General features: G+C 41.3%; 1 protein-coding gene across 8 annotated transcripts in view; it reads right to left on the minus strand.

Annotated features, from left to right (window-relative positions):
• LOC105924144 (ral guanine nucleotide dissociation stimulator) overlaps positions 1 to 13,753 on the minus strand; it is a 75,032-nt gene that overhangs the window by 10,721 nt on the left and 50,558 nt on the right. For 7 of the 8 annotated variants that reach the window (XM_036144325.1, XM_036144324.1, XM_036144323.1 and 4 more), the window contains exons 2-10: positions 12,971 to 13,275; positions 11,312 to 11,386; positions 9,875 to 10,068; positions 9,534 to 9,658; positions 8,091 to 8,306; positions 6,062 to 6,165; positions 5,900 to 5,984; positions 888 to 965; positions 497 to 583 (exon numbers count right to left, since the gene is read on the minus strand). In XM_036144325.1, the coding sequence (XP_036000218.1) occupies positions 497 to 583; positions 888 to 965; positions 5,900 to 5,984; positions 6,062 to 6,165; positions 8,091 to 8,306; positions 9,534 to 9,658; positions 9,875 to 10,068; positions 11,312 to 11,386; positions 12,971 to 13,275 (1,269 nt within the window). The remainder of the gene's footprint in view (positions 1 to 496; positions 584 to 887; positions 966 to 5,899; positions 5,985 to 6,061; positions 6,166 to 8,090; positions 8,307 to 9,533; positions 9,659 to 9,874; positions 10,069 to 11,311; positions 11,387 to 12,970; positions 13,276 to 13,753) is intronic. The other variant, XM_036144320.1, reaches the window with a different exon arrangement.

Here is a 13,753-nt window from a genome sequence, read left to right on the forward strand (position 1 = left end):
AAATTTGGGGGAGTATTAAAGAGGTAAAATTAATAATATGAGAAAAAAAAGTCCTAGGACAATCAAGTAAAAAAAAAAGAAATAAAAACACACAAAAGTGATAATGTTATGATATTATCATATTATAAGAATTAAGGGGGAACATTTCCAGAATAGTCACATTTTGCAGAATTATTTCACTCCTGGAGTAATATGGCCAGGTTAGATCATTTTAAATATTTTTATTCTTTAGGAGAATAAATTCAGGAGAATGAAGCTAAAGGGATACGAAAATAAACTTGTAATATAACAAAAACAAAAATACTACGAATACAAAGTATATTCAGAGATTAAAGTCCTTCTGATACTGTTTAAGTGACTGAGTAACTGCAGATTTGCCACATTTAAGATGGCGGACGCTCTGACGCATCGCAGCATAGGCAGAACCCGCCCAATGACGCGTCTACTCTTATATTATGTCTATGGTTAGGACGTAAAAAAGAGAAACATGGCTGACCTCCGTGTAATCCTTCATGGCAGTGTCCATCATCACCAGGTCCGTCAGGAATGTCCCCAAGTAGGGAATGGTCCCCTGCATGACTCCCTGTTAGCAGAGGGATAATTAGTGCAGGAACAAACCAGGACACTTTGTCCAGAACAACAGAAAACTCAAACATGCAGCAGATAAACTGGCTGACCGTTGGCAGACGAGCATTTCTGAGAAAATTAGCTTTGTAGATTTGAATGAAACCAACGAGACAAAAAAAACTCAGAGCTTTTTATATCTAGAAATAAAGAGGCAGTTAACAGGATGGGGTGCAGTAACCTCTCCCACCACTAGATGGCACCACTGCCCAGCCTTTCTGGAGATGCGCTAAACGCTGATCTTCAGGGGAACCGGCTCTCACCAGGTCTCTCTGCTGCTGGTGTCTCCTCTGAGCTCGTTTGGGGTTAATCTCTAAGGTTGCAAACTTGGAGGTGCCCTCCTGCAGGAACAGGGAGAAAAATAAGACAGAAAGTGTTAACGTTTCATTTGTAGGGCTGCTGGAAAGAAAAAAAAATCCACAGAAAACAACCGGTTTCAGCTCATTCTGTGAAATATTTCCCCCGTTGGATCGGATCAGACTCCGAACACTCGAGGGTTGAATCTGGAGTTTTTGCAGGAGGAGGAGAAACCAAAGAGGAAGGCGGAGATGCCTTCATGTTCCTGATCCTGAAATGTCTCCAGTGAGACGCTGCAGCTCCAACAGCTTTGTGACCCGTTAGTAAAACGAAGCCAAACTCCAAACTGTTCCAGACGCACATTTCCAGAAGTCTCATCCAGCTTTAGGTCTACTTCCTGACCCAGAATCAAGAGTCTTCATCGTTATGAATCAAAAAACAAAAGAGCCCCACATATAACATGTAAAAAACTAATAAAACTATTTAAAAAATATATAAAAAACACCCTTAGATGAAAACTATCCACATAGAAATGCAGATAACGTGTAAATAAAGTGCAGCGAGTGGAAGTCCAGTCTGCAGGGGTGAGTGTGGCAGGGGGGGGGGAGGGTCAGTGTGTGTCTGGGTTCTGGGGGGGGGATGGGATGTGTTTCTACAGCAGGGTGATTGCTTTCACGGCTCGGGGGAAGAAGCTGTCCCTGAGTCTGGAGATCTGGTGGACGGCGTCCCCCTGTGCTGTCCTCACCATCCGGGCTCTTCCTACGCTAAACGGGTCGCAGCTTTAAAGCAGGAATGAACAAAAACCACAGAGTGGAAACATTTGAAGAACTTTCCCTTACTTATCCAGACCTGGAAAATACTCAAGACCGAGACTTTTTCAAGCGTTTCAAGGCTTTTTAGCTTCCAGAACGGAAGTAAGAAAACTCCTCCGAAGGGAAAATACAGTCGTTTAAATCCAGGGGAGGTTTTCCATCCATCTTCTATAAACGGAAACCTACAAATAATTCATGATAATAAACACAAGACCAGACTATAAGACTAGTTTAAGACCAGGCTAAAAACTTTCCTTTGTGACAAAGCTTATAGTCAGAGTGGCTCATGTTACTCTGAGCTATCTCTATAGTTATGCTGCTATAGGCTTAGGCTGCTGGAGGACATCAGGGTCTATTTCTCTCACTCTGCTGAGTTCTCCTACTGCTCTCCAATCTGCATTGTTTGTTGTTATTTCATCTTTTAACTTTTTGTTCTCTGTCATTTTTCTCTTCATAGAAGGTACACCTGGTCTGGCGTTCTGTTAGCTGTGACATCATCAGGGGAGGCAGATCATCCACTATTACCATCTAACTTAGAAAGTACTCCTGGGTCAATGTGAGCTTCTGTGCTTTCTGTGTCTCTGCTCTGTCTTCTCTAACATAGAAAGTACTCCTGGGTCAATGTGAGCTTCTGAGCTTTCTGTGTCTCTGCTCTGTCTTCTCTAAGCCCCAGTGGGTGGAGGCAGATGAGCGTTCACACTGAGCCTGGTTCTGGTTCTGCTGGAGGTTCTCCTCCCTGTTAAAGGGGAGTTTTCCTCTCCACTGTCGCTTCATGCATGCTCAGTATGAGGGATTGCTGCAAAGCCATCAACAATGCAGACGACTGTCCACTGTGGCTCTACGCTCTTTCAGGAGGAGTGAATGCTGCTTGGAGAGACTTGATGCAACCTGCTGGGTTTCCTTAGAGAGGAAACTTTCTGACCAACCTGGAGGATCTGATGGAGTCTGACTTTAGAAAGAGCCTTTAGATGACATGAGTTGTTAATTGGTGCTATATAAATAAAATGTAATTAAATAAGTTGAGTTTTTCAATGAAGGTTAACGTTTCTTTCCAGCTTATTCCAATGATTACAGAGTGGAGTCATTTAGGTTGTAGATAAAAAAAGAAAAGCTTTCCTTCTTTAAAAAAACAACAACAAATCTGTCGTCTGTGAATTCTTACGTCTCCAAGATTCATGTTGTTTTTTAACCTTCGCTCACAAACTGTTTTGACCAAACCAGGTCATGCAATCACCAGACGCGGGGGGCAGGGGGGGATCTGATGACGCCTTAGAGAGAAAGTGGGAGGAAATCCACGACCCAGAGAGTGTTTGCAGCTCTCTTTACGCCCGGTCGGGGAAGATAGGAAGAAAAACAGGCGACGCCCTGAGGTCGGACCTTCGGAGGCGTTATCTACAGCCGCTGACGTCAGCGGGGGTTCCCTGCTCCGGTTACAAATATGTGATCCTGAGCTCACTCCGGCTTTCCTGGCACTGCTGAGGAAAGTGGCTCCAGATGGTCAGACTGGAGACATCTGTAGCAGCGCCACAAATTAGGTTATTAAATCAGATTATTCGGATTTTCCCTTTGCCCAGCTGAGCAGTATGATTCAGAATCATCCACAAGACCAACGGTCACACACCTTTAACAAAGCAATTTAAAAATATGTCTAAAAAGTCTTATTTATATAGAAATAAATACTCTAGGATGTTTGGTTCAGATCAATAAACTAGAAATGATCATCACTGACAAACCAAGGTAGATATAGTTCAGCTTTAATTGGAATAACGTTGAATTTTCCGTTGATTCTTAATCCCAGCACAGGCCTGTCTGCAGTGACACTGAAAACATCTCAATGAATAAAACTGCAGCATAAAATGAAAATATAAGTTTTTACTTTCTAAATGTTTGACTTTTCAATGTTTAATTTTTCAATGCCAAATCTCTTCAATGTCGCTGCAAGCTGTCACTGTGCTGGAGGGCGGCTCCAATACTTAAGTACAGAAAAGACGAATTCGGCTGTTTAGAAATATTTTTTGTCAATAACAGTCACAGTTATTAGTTGTAGTTTAGAACCCGTGATTATTCTTTAGGCAAAACCATTTTAAAACAACAGGAAGGTTTTTTTTAGAAAATGCTGGATGAGTTGGACAGAGCTACACCTGTCTGTAAATATTTCGCTTGATTTGGGGATTTTATAAATTTATTGTATTTTTTTTATGTTGTTTTAAATTTACAAACTAAATTTTTAAATTTACAAACTAAATTATTTAATTTAGTTTGTTTGAAACTTGTTTGTTTTGCTGCTGTCTGGGCCAGGACACTCCTGGAAAAGAGATTTCGAGCTCAACGAGGCTTTCCTGGTGAAATAAAGGGTAAATAAGAAAAATAAGCAGTTATCAAGCTACAACTGCAGCCAAATGGATCAAATATCTTGACTAATTAACCAGCTAATGTCAGCTTATTACAATCACAAATACAGAGCAACAAACTGGTGTAACATTCTGCATTTAGAAGATATTTCTACTGGAAACTACTAATGAATTAAGTAGTTTTTTATTAAGTCTGTGCGTCCAACTAATGAATATGTTACAATCATTTAGCAGGAGTAAGACTTAATGTTGCGTCTGTTCTGTTTCAAATAAAAGCAGTTTGATCATGTTTCACAGTTTCTGTCATAGATACCGAGGGATTTCTGCACAAGTTATCACATAATGAGACCGACTGCTGGCCTGTGAACAGCCATTGCTATAAATAATGCTAGTTTCCTAGGAAACTCCCCCTGCTGGCAGGGCATATTATCATTATTTCTGGCACTCTGTGCGTTTCCCTTGGACAAGGACGGGTCAAACAGACGGTTGTCATCACGACCGTCTCCGTGTGCATCAACTCCTGCTGCATTTGCACTTTTAGCTGTATTTAAACAGCCAGACGACGTCAGAGAAGGCCAGATCCAAGCCAGGAACCCAGTTTAGACCCACAGGAACACTAAGCTGGAGTCCCTCCAGTCTGCAGGCTGTTCCCCCTGCAGCTGCTGCGGGGGGGAAAGTTCACATCCTGCTGCTGTCCACTCAGCTGTTGTTTAACACACACACTGATGATTTGTTGTTTAAGGTTAAAACTGAGGCGTTTCTACCTTAATGAAAAAACAAGGTTCCCTCAGAGTTTAGCTGCAATTTATTTCTGCTAGAGTCGACGATTGTTTTTAATCATGATTAAATTATTCTTCAATGTTTCCTGAAATGGCAGCAAAAACCTTTAGAAGTGCTGATATCAGCAGAACATTTACAGTTTTTCATTATTTCATCATAATTTATTTTTCGGACTATAAGTCGCATCAGTCAAAAAATGCGTCATAAAGAGGAAAAAAAACATATATAAGTCACACCGGACTATAAATCGCACCCATTTAGAAATGTTTTTCACACAATCCAAGACTAAAAACTGACATTTAATCTGGTAAAGCCAATTTATTCAACCACTCAGCTGCATCCACAATCGGCTGAATAACCTGGAACATACCTGGGAGGATGAATGCAGTAAATTAGCATAAGAAGCCAGAAACTCCAACCTGAAAAGTTCTCATCAGAGCATTTCGGGCAAATTACGCTGAAATTAGACCGTGAGCGTAACGGTGCTACGTGCTAAGCTAACAGTACGACATGGATGTTTCAGAACAACATAAAGCTCAGTCCATCAGTAAAGTTGTAACCCGCCTGGATAACAGAGCTGTAAGCTAGCGCAAGCTGCTATTAGCTTCACAGACAACCAATAAGCTGCACCACACAACGCTGCGCTGCGCGAATGCCGACTGAAACAGTGAAACATCAAACATGTGTTCAGTCTTTTTTGTCTGAGTTAATTTTTCAATTAATTAATTAATTAATTCATCAATTAAATGGTGCAAGGGCTGCATATAGTATAGCACGGGCCTAGAGCGCCCTCTTGTGGTTATAGATGGTAATGTTTACTCCCTGGTTCATGTTGGTCAAGATGAATTGCCATTTAAGATTATATACAAGTCGCAGGATCGGCCAAGCTATGAAAAAAAGTGCGACTTGTAGTACGAAAAATATAACTATATATAAAAAAAAGAGCTAACTCTTAGTTGCCAGTATTACATTTAGCTCATTATCTTTTCTTTGAGCATATTTACACGTCTGTGGTGTTTGGAGGATGAGGCTCACCTTCACCAGCAGCTCTCGACTCAAGGAGTAGTTATTGTCGTCGGAGAAGATCTCGGAGAGCTCGCGGAAAGTTCTGACGCTTTCCCTGTGAGCAGACGCAGAGGTGAGGAGTCTGAAAACCACCAAAGGAATCGACTAAAATCAAGAGCACCAAAAACCTACCGAGAAACTTCGTCCCACGTCCTCTTCAGGCGGTGGATGGCGTTGCATTGCAGGGCAGAGAGGATGGCTCGCAAAGAGGAGAAGTTCTTCAGGATCCGGCACTCCTGATGGGAACAACGATCCGGTGAGACGAAAACAAACGGCAGATTTGGAAAATTTTCATTTATAAGAAAACATCCTAAAAAGTGAGTCAAAAAGTACAAACAGGTTTAAAACGATGAAATATTTAGAACAGTGTGACAAATAATCGACACGTCGTCAACATCTTCCAGAGTAAAGTGCCGCACAATATGCATAGACTGCAAAAAGGGAACTAAAAGTCAAATTTTTGTGAAACTAGGGTATTTGCATTTTATTTGAGCAGCTAATTTAAATGATCTGCCAATGGAATACGATTTTTACACTTAAAATACAAACAACTCATCTCCATCATCTTATTTCAAGTGCAGTATATCTTATTATCTTATTTTAGGGGTAAATATACTCATTCCATTGGCAAATCATCTTATTTACCTGCTCAAATCAAGGACAAATACACAAATCTAAAAACAAATTGACTTTTAGTTCCATTTCTTGCAGTGTATCGACTAACTGCCTGTAATCTTAGCTAATGATGTATGCATCGTGCATTCATGCTCTCTGTGATGTTCACTGCTCAAATTAAACGCACACAGCTGAAAATGAGAACCATCAAACCCCAGACGGCTCAATCTGAGTCACAGAGAAAGTGAAACAGAACAACTGAAAGCTGCAGGCTGGTCAAAGTCTGCTGAAATGTCACTGCAGCGACTCTAAACGGTCCTCAGTAGCTTTAGTTTGCATCCTCTGCAGGGTCCAGGCGTCGCCTCCCGGTACCAACAGTGACTCTGATCCAAATGTCTGTGGCCTCCTCCTGCAGAACCGCTCCTGTTTCTGGGTCCCTCTACTGCTGAACCGACCAGAACAACAACCCTGGACTTGATATTAAACTCAGATCAAAAAGTGCTCCTTTGATTTTTTCTAAGCAGTATATTTGGTTATATAGCATAAAATGTTTTATACGGTAGAGAGGTGGAAACTACAACTAAGTTGCTTCAATGCAGACGATGAACAGAAGCAACTTTTTCAGTAAAACCTTTAATGTCTAGACAAGTCGTCATTGGTTTAATATGAAGACAGAAAGCACTGCAAAAACGGAACTTAAAATAAGTAAAATGTTTTTAAAATGAGTGTATCTGTCCTTGATTTGAGCAGGTAAATAAGATGACTTGCCAATGGAATAAGATTTTTGCACTTAAAATAGGAACAACTCATCTCCATCAACTTATTCCAAGTGCATTATATCTAATTATCTTATTTTAGGGGTCAAAATACTCATTCCATTGGCAAATAATCTTATTTACCTGCTCAAATCAAGGACAAATAAACTCATTTTAAGAACATTTTACATATTTTTAGATCCATTTTTGTAGTGAGCTGAAACTCTTAGTTTTGTTGTATCATCATTTACGAAGGGAAGCTTTTCTAATTCTGTCTCTGAAGTCGTAATTTTATCCTGAATTTAGATCCAGAACCTAACTGGACTCTCTGGTACCAATAAAGAGGACCTCATGAGTCTGACACGGGTCTGTGCAGCTCACCTGTCCTCAAACCCAGTTACTGCACTGCAAAAAGGGAACTCAAAGTAAGTCAAATTTTCTTGAAATTAGTATATTTTTCCTTCATTTGAGCAGCTAAATAAGATTTTTTGCCAATGGAATGAGTATTTTTACCCCTAAAATAAGATAAATAGATATCCTGCACTTGAAATAAGATGATGGAGATGAGTTGTTCTTATTTTAAGAGCAAAAATCTTATTCCATTGGCAAATAGTTTTATTTAGCTGCTCAAATCTAGGATAAATACACACATTCCAAGAAAATTTTACTTACTTTCAGTGCCCTTTTTGCAGTGTGAATATCTGTGTTGGGAAATGTCTGCCCCTTCGTTGGTAATTGGTCAGTAAAAGCACCTGGGATTAGTGGAAATAAAGACGGCGGGAGCGGCTCACCCGCGCCACGTCGATCCACCTCTCGATGAAGCGGGCCCTCTGGTTGGGCTTCAGCGCCGGGTTGCTGAGGCAGGTGGTGATCACGCAGTTGGTCACCGAGTTGAACTGGGCCACGGTGGCTCTGATGGTGGGAGCCAGGTGCTCCTTGCCCTTCTTGTCCCGCTGAGACCAAATGCCGCCCAGGCAGTGGTACGGCACCACCTTCTTAAACAGATCCTGGACAGACGGGGAGAGACGGGACGTCAGCCGGAGTAAGAACCGGGCTAGGAGCGATTCTTTTAGGTTCTGGTAAGTCTGGAGGGCTTCCATGATGTGTCGGCCCCAACAATTCAGACCGACTTCATTTTATTTTCAGGATCAGAATCAGTTTTCATCATTGTTTTCAGAATCATTTTTTACTTGTTAAGAGTTTAGAAATAAAATTGTTTTTTGTGGGTTGATATCAATGTGAATAATAGTTTTGGACGGGCGGATAATATTGGTGTTTTACACCCCAATAAGAAACTGGATGATTTTAAACACCAGTGAAAGTGAAATTTTTATTGTGAAAGGGAGTTAGGTTCAGCTTCATTTAACACATATTTTATGCAAAAGATGTTTGGCAGAAAAATAATATGCAAAAAAATACCAAACCTATACGATTAAATTAACTGAAGCTGAATAATGTTGGCATTTCCAAACAATAAGGTGAAATTTTACACTCAACCAGATCAACAAAGTCTGGTGCATTTTGTATTTAACCTTAAATAAGGTTAGATAGCTTAAGTAATACAGTAGAGGTGTAACAATACATTGATCCAATGATTAACGATACAATTATATCGACGCAAAATGAAAATATCTATATCTTCATTTTTAACACGCTTTTATTTTGAAATTCAGGCATGAGACTATAGAGAATGGGTGATCTATAATTATTTTAAAATTAGAAGAATGCTTTTTTTTATTAAATGCCTGATACTTGTAAGAGCTTAGAAATAAAATGGTCAAAGCATATTTGTTTTTTGTGGGTTGTAAATGTAACTAATAGTTTTGGACGGGCGCATAATATTGATATAATCGTAGCAGATTTCGTTATATCAGGAAATATCGTATCATCACACATCATATCGTGACAAAGCTGTTGATTTACACCCCAATAAGACACTGGATGATTTTAAACACCAGTGAAATGAAACTTTTATTGTGAAAGCTTCAATCAACACATATTTTATGCAATAAAATACCAAACCTATACGATAAAATGAACTGAAGCTGAATAATGTTGGCATAAGCTGAATTTTTACACTCCACCATAAAAATATCAGCTGATTTTAAGGGCAAACAACACAGAAAACTTCAGGTCCACCTGTAGCTAAAAGGGAAAACTGTTTTCCAGCTGGATCAAAGCGGCTGCTCTGTGGAAACGGACTGAATGTGACGAGGGAAGGAAGGCGTCCTCACCGCGTCCATGAGCGTGAACTGCTCCGCCACCGTGATTGGGTCAAAGGACAGGAAGCTGAAGGCAGGAAGCTCGTCCTCAAAGCCGCTCTCTTCCTGCGTGGCGAAGGGGCAGCCGATGTGTTCCCCTGGAGGCGCAGCAGAAAGAGACGTTCTTCTTTACAACGTCTGAGCTCGACCCTGAACGCACCTCCTGCTCACCTAAAGCTCATCTACGTCTCTGCAGCATGCAGAACCGAACGCAAACAAGCGCAAAAAACTGACTCATTAAGGCTTAATCTCTGCTTAATTTCTGCCTCTTTCATTGGTTGGAGCCCCTGCCCTGCTCTGTCCTGCCTTCATACCATCGGGATCGGGCTCACACTGCTGTCGGCGGTGGAAGTGGGCCAGCAGGTTGCGGGCGCGGCGCTCCAGGTCCGAGCCGGGGAAGTGGAGGCGGAGGTAGGTCAGCAGCTGGTGCAGACATTCGTAGTTCGGAGGGCTCCAGAAGTCCTCGGAGTACTGGTCCAACCAGGCGCCCAGGATGGACGAGACGGTGCTGGAACACAGGGACAGCCCGTTAACCGCCATAAAGCAACGCTCGCACTGACGCACGCTGAACGGCGTCTGTCTGCATCGAATTAAACCGGTTATCGCCGCTATAAACATGTTATTGGTGAATTACAGCACAAACCCACCCGGCTGAGGCCGAAGCTCCACAAAACCCACAGAGAGGAACAAAGGGACGAACGCGAGGCGTGGATTAAAATCACATTTACCGCCGTTTTCCACATTTACCGCCGTTTTAGTACCAGGTCCACGGTCCTGGCCCCTAAAGTACCTAGTTGACCGAAAATGTGACGCCAGGAAACTGTTGCTCACTTACAACTAAGGCTGGACGATAATTCAATAACAATATTTATCGATCGATAGCTAGCTGTATGCATAGCTGTATAGAAAAAAGGGTCAATAAAAAGTTCAATAGAATAACAGTTTTCCTTCTTTATGCATTCTAGCCATGTAGGTTAATATTACATTAAGTCATTAAATCCTCCCAACCAATCACAATGCAGATTCAGGAACTAAGCTCCGCCCCCTTCAGAGAGTTCAGAGAGCACGCGTTCTTTTTTTGTTTTTTAAAAACTTGTAATTTTGGTAAAAAATTTGGTTAAATAAAGGGTTTAGTTTGAATTCAGTGTTTGTGTCTCTATCTAAAAAATAGGTTGCTAAGCAAAATATATATTCTGAATTTTTTTAAATAATTATCGACATTGATCAACATGATTTTTATTTTATCAATATGCCTTTTTTTCTATATCATCCAGCCTAACTCACAACAGCAACTGGATATATTCTATTGAACCCCCCCCCCCACCCCCCAGACCAACAACAAGGTGATGAGCTGCCACTTCCTCCTTTGTTGCAAACACTTATCAATAACCACATTAACCAGGTACACGGTTGAAATTTCATTGGAATGCATGGTGCAATGACAATAAATATATTATTATTTTTACTATTATTATTATTAAATGGAAAACGAGCCAAACCGGGTGCAGACACCAACAGAGGGCCGTGAAGACGTCTAGAAAAGAGCTCAGAGCATCCGTCCAGACCAAAGACTGTCAGCGGCGAGCCGTTTGGTGGAGGTGGGACTTTAGGAAGGAGTTAAAACTGGTTCCTCACAGCGCCTCAGTTCATGAGCTAATAAACTGATAAACAGACCAAGCGGTAAACGGCCCCCCCTGCGTCTGAGCGGCGTCTCCTGTGGACCTGCGGAGGAGTTTGAGCTGTCCACTCACTTTCTCAGCTCGGTGCAGTCGTCCTGGGAGACTCTGTGTGCAGAGGCAGCAGGAACGTTCTGCAGCTTGGCGTACCTGAAAGAACAAGAGAGCAGTTTTAGGGAAAATTTACTTTTTTTTTCCAGCTACTTCCTCCTGTTAACCAATCCATCTATCGTCTACACCCATGTGTCTTTGCAGCAACACAGACACACAAGCTGCCACATTGTCACACCTGAGCAACACCAATTAACCTCAGAGTGGGAGTCCTCAGAGAATAGGGACTTTAAATCTTATCACAATATTTTGTGGAACTTTTGTGACTATTTACAGCTTTTTGCCTTCTTTTTTAAGTCACTGCTGGCCGTGACTGCACGTCACAATAATTATAGCCCCTTAACCACAAATGCTGTGATTAAGAAATATATTTTATAACATATCAAAACAAAATTCAAAGTAGGCTTCAATAAAGTAGTGTTATTTTTAAACGCTAAACCCCACAAAATAACAATAATTAATTTGATTTTTGAATTCATTGATATTTATTGCTGCTCTCCAGGAACCAAAGGTGCAAAAAAAAAAAGTAAAAATCACAGTATTGGCGGTTTTCAGGGTTTTCAGACAGCTAATTAGAATTTATTGTTGTCATGATAAAGCCAAACTCTTATCTAACAGGAAATGTTTTACTATGACGGTAAAATAATACGATAAATGTCCACCCCGAACAGAGGAAACCCGTTTGTGAACAGGGAGGACATGCTGAACGCCCTCAGATTTGAACCCAGGACCTTCCTGCTGCAAATCTAGAATCTAAAATCTCCTGTGTAATCTAATCTGTCTTCATGCTGATTGATGCTCTAGATCAGGGCTCTGCAACCTTTACAATCCAAAGAGGCGTTTTTGTCCTCAGTCCAGCTAAATAAAACCCGTTCGGAGCCAAAAAGACAACTTCTAATTTTTAATTAAACTCTACCAGAGGAAATGTGTTGAACCGTCGCCTTATTTCTATTTTTAGAGTTGAAAGTAAAGAAAAACAAGATATTGGCAACAACAGGAAACATTTTTGTTCAGTGGGATGTTAATATTTATGAAAAGCAGACAGTTTCCAAGCTAGCGACAAGAAAAGCAACAAAAAAAAAAAAAAAAAAAAAAAATATATATATATATATATATATATATATATATATATATATATATATATATCTATCTCACAGGTGTTTTTAGTTTCATTCTATTGTAAAAATTCAATGCAATTATTCCATGAAAACACCAAACTGCCAAATCCTCCATGTTTTCATTATACATGTTTAACAGCATTAGTTGGTGCACTGCAAAAATGGAACTAAAAGTTAGTAAAATTGTCTTGAAATTAATGTATTTTTCCTTGATTTAAGCAGGTAAATAAGACTATTTGTCAATGGAGTGAGTATTTTTAACCCTAAAATAAGATAATTAGATATTCTGCACTTAAATTAGGAGCATTTCATCTCCATCATCTTATCTTAAGTGCAAAAGTCTTATTCCATTGGCAATTAGTAATTTATATGCTTAAATCATGGAAAAATACATTAATTTCAAGAAAAATTTACTAACTCTTAGTTCCCTTTTTGCAGTGTGCTTTAGGATTTTGAGCCAAAGTTAAGAAGAGCCATTGTGGAATTTCTCCTATCTCCTCCTCACCTGTTGAGCAGGAGGTCCAGCACCTGCTTGGTGGTGGCGAAGGAGCGGTAGGTGCAGAGGAAGATGGTGACGTAGGTGGAGTCTTTGCCCCTGAACGCCGACACCATGTACTCCACCAGCCGCTCCAGCGTGCCGGCCTTGATGGTCCGCACCTTGCACGTCTCGTAGAGGCTCAGGGCGGAGTCCGTCTCCACGCCCAGCCACCGCTGCCCCTTGCTGGCCGACTGGTGGAGCTGCATCTTCCTCAGCGTGATGGTGAAGATGGCATCCTCCTCCGCCTCCTCGCCGATCTCCTGCGTCGAGCTCTAAAACACAAATGAGCAAACGGGACGAGTTAAGACGTTTCAGTCCAACCGGAACGGCGGATTCTTGCTCCACGTTGACATTTTGACGAGACGGGGGTCGGCTTTCAAAGAGCAGATTAGAGGGAGCCGATTCTGGAGCCGACGCGAAGCCTTTAATCACTGCCATCTGCGTGACCCGGCTCCGCTCGTTGTGTTTGCCCGTCGCAGCCTGAGTCACGCTTTGTGAGCGGCGTGCGCGTGTGTGCGGCCGTGCACAAACAACAATAGCAGGTTACTAAACAGAGCGGGCTGGATAACAGGGTCAACAATGCAAGCTGCAGCCTGTGCAGAAGCTGCATGAATGTGTTCTCTGCAGGTCGCAGCGCTTCACCAACACAGCATTCATTCCCTTTTTCCTGGTTGTTCTCTCTAAACCATGAAGGAAAAACCCAAAATTAACCACAAATATTTCATCATGCATGTGATGCTGACTTAGCCG

Source organism: Fundulus heteroclitus, chromosome 12 (genome assembly GCF_011125445.2).
Source record: "Fundulus heteroclitus isolate FHET01 chromosome 12, MU-UCD_Fhet_4.1, whole genome shotgun sequence".
Lineage (NCBI taxonomy): Eukaryota > Metazoa > Chordata > Actinopteri > Cyprinodontiformes > Fundulidae > Fundulus > Fundulus heteroclitus.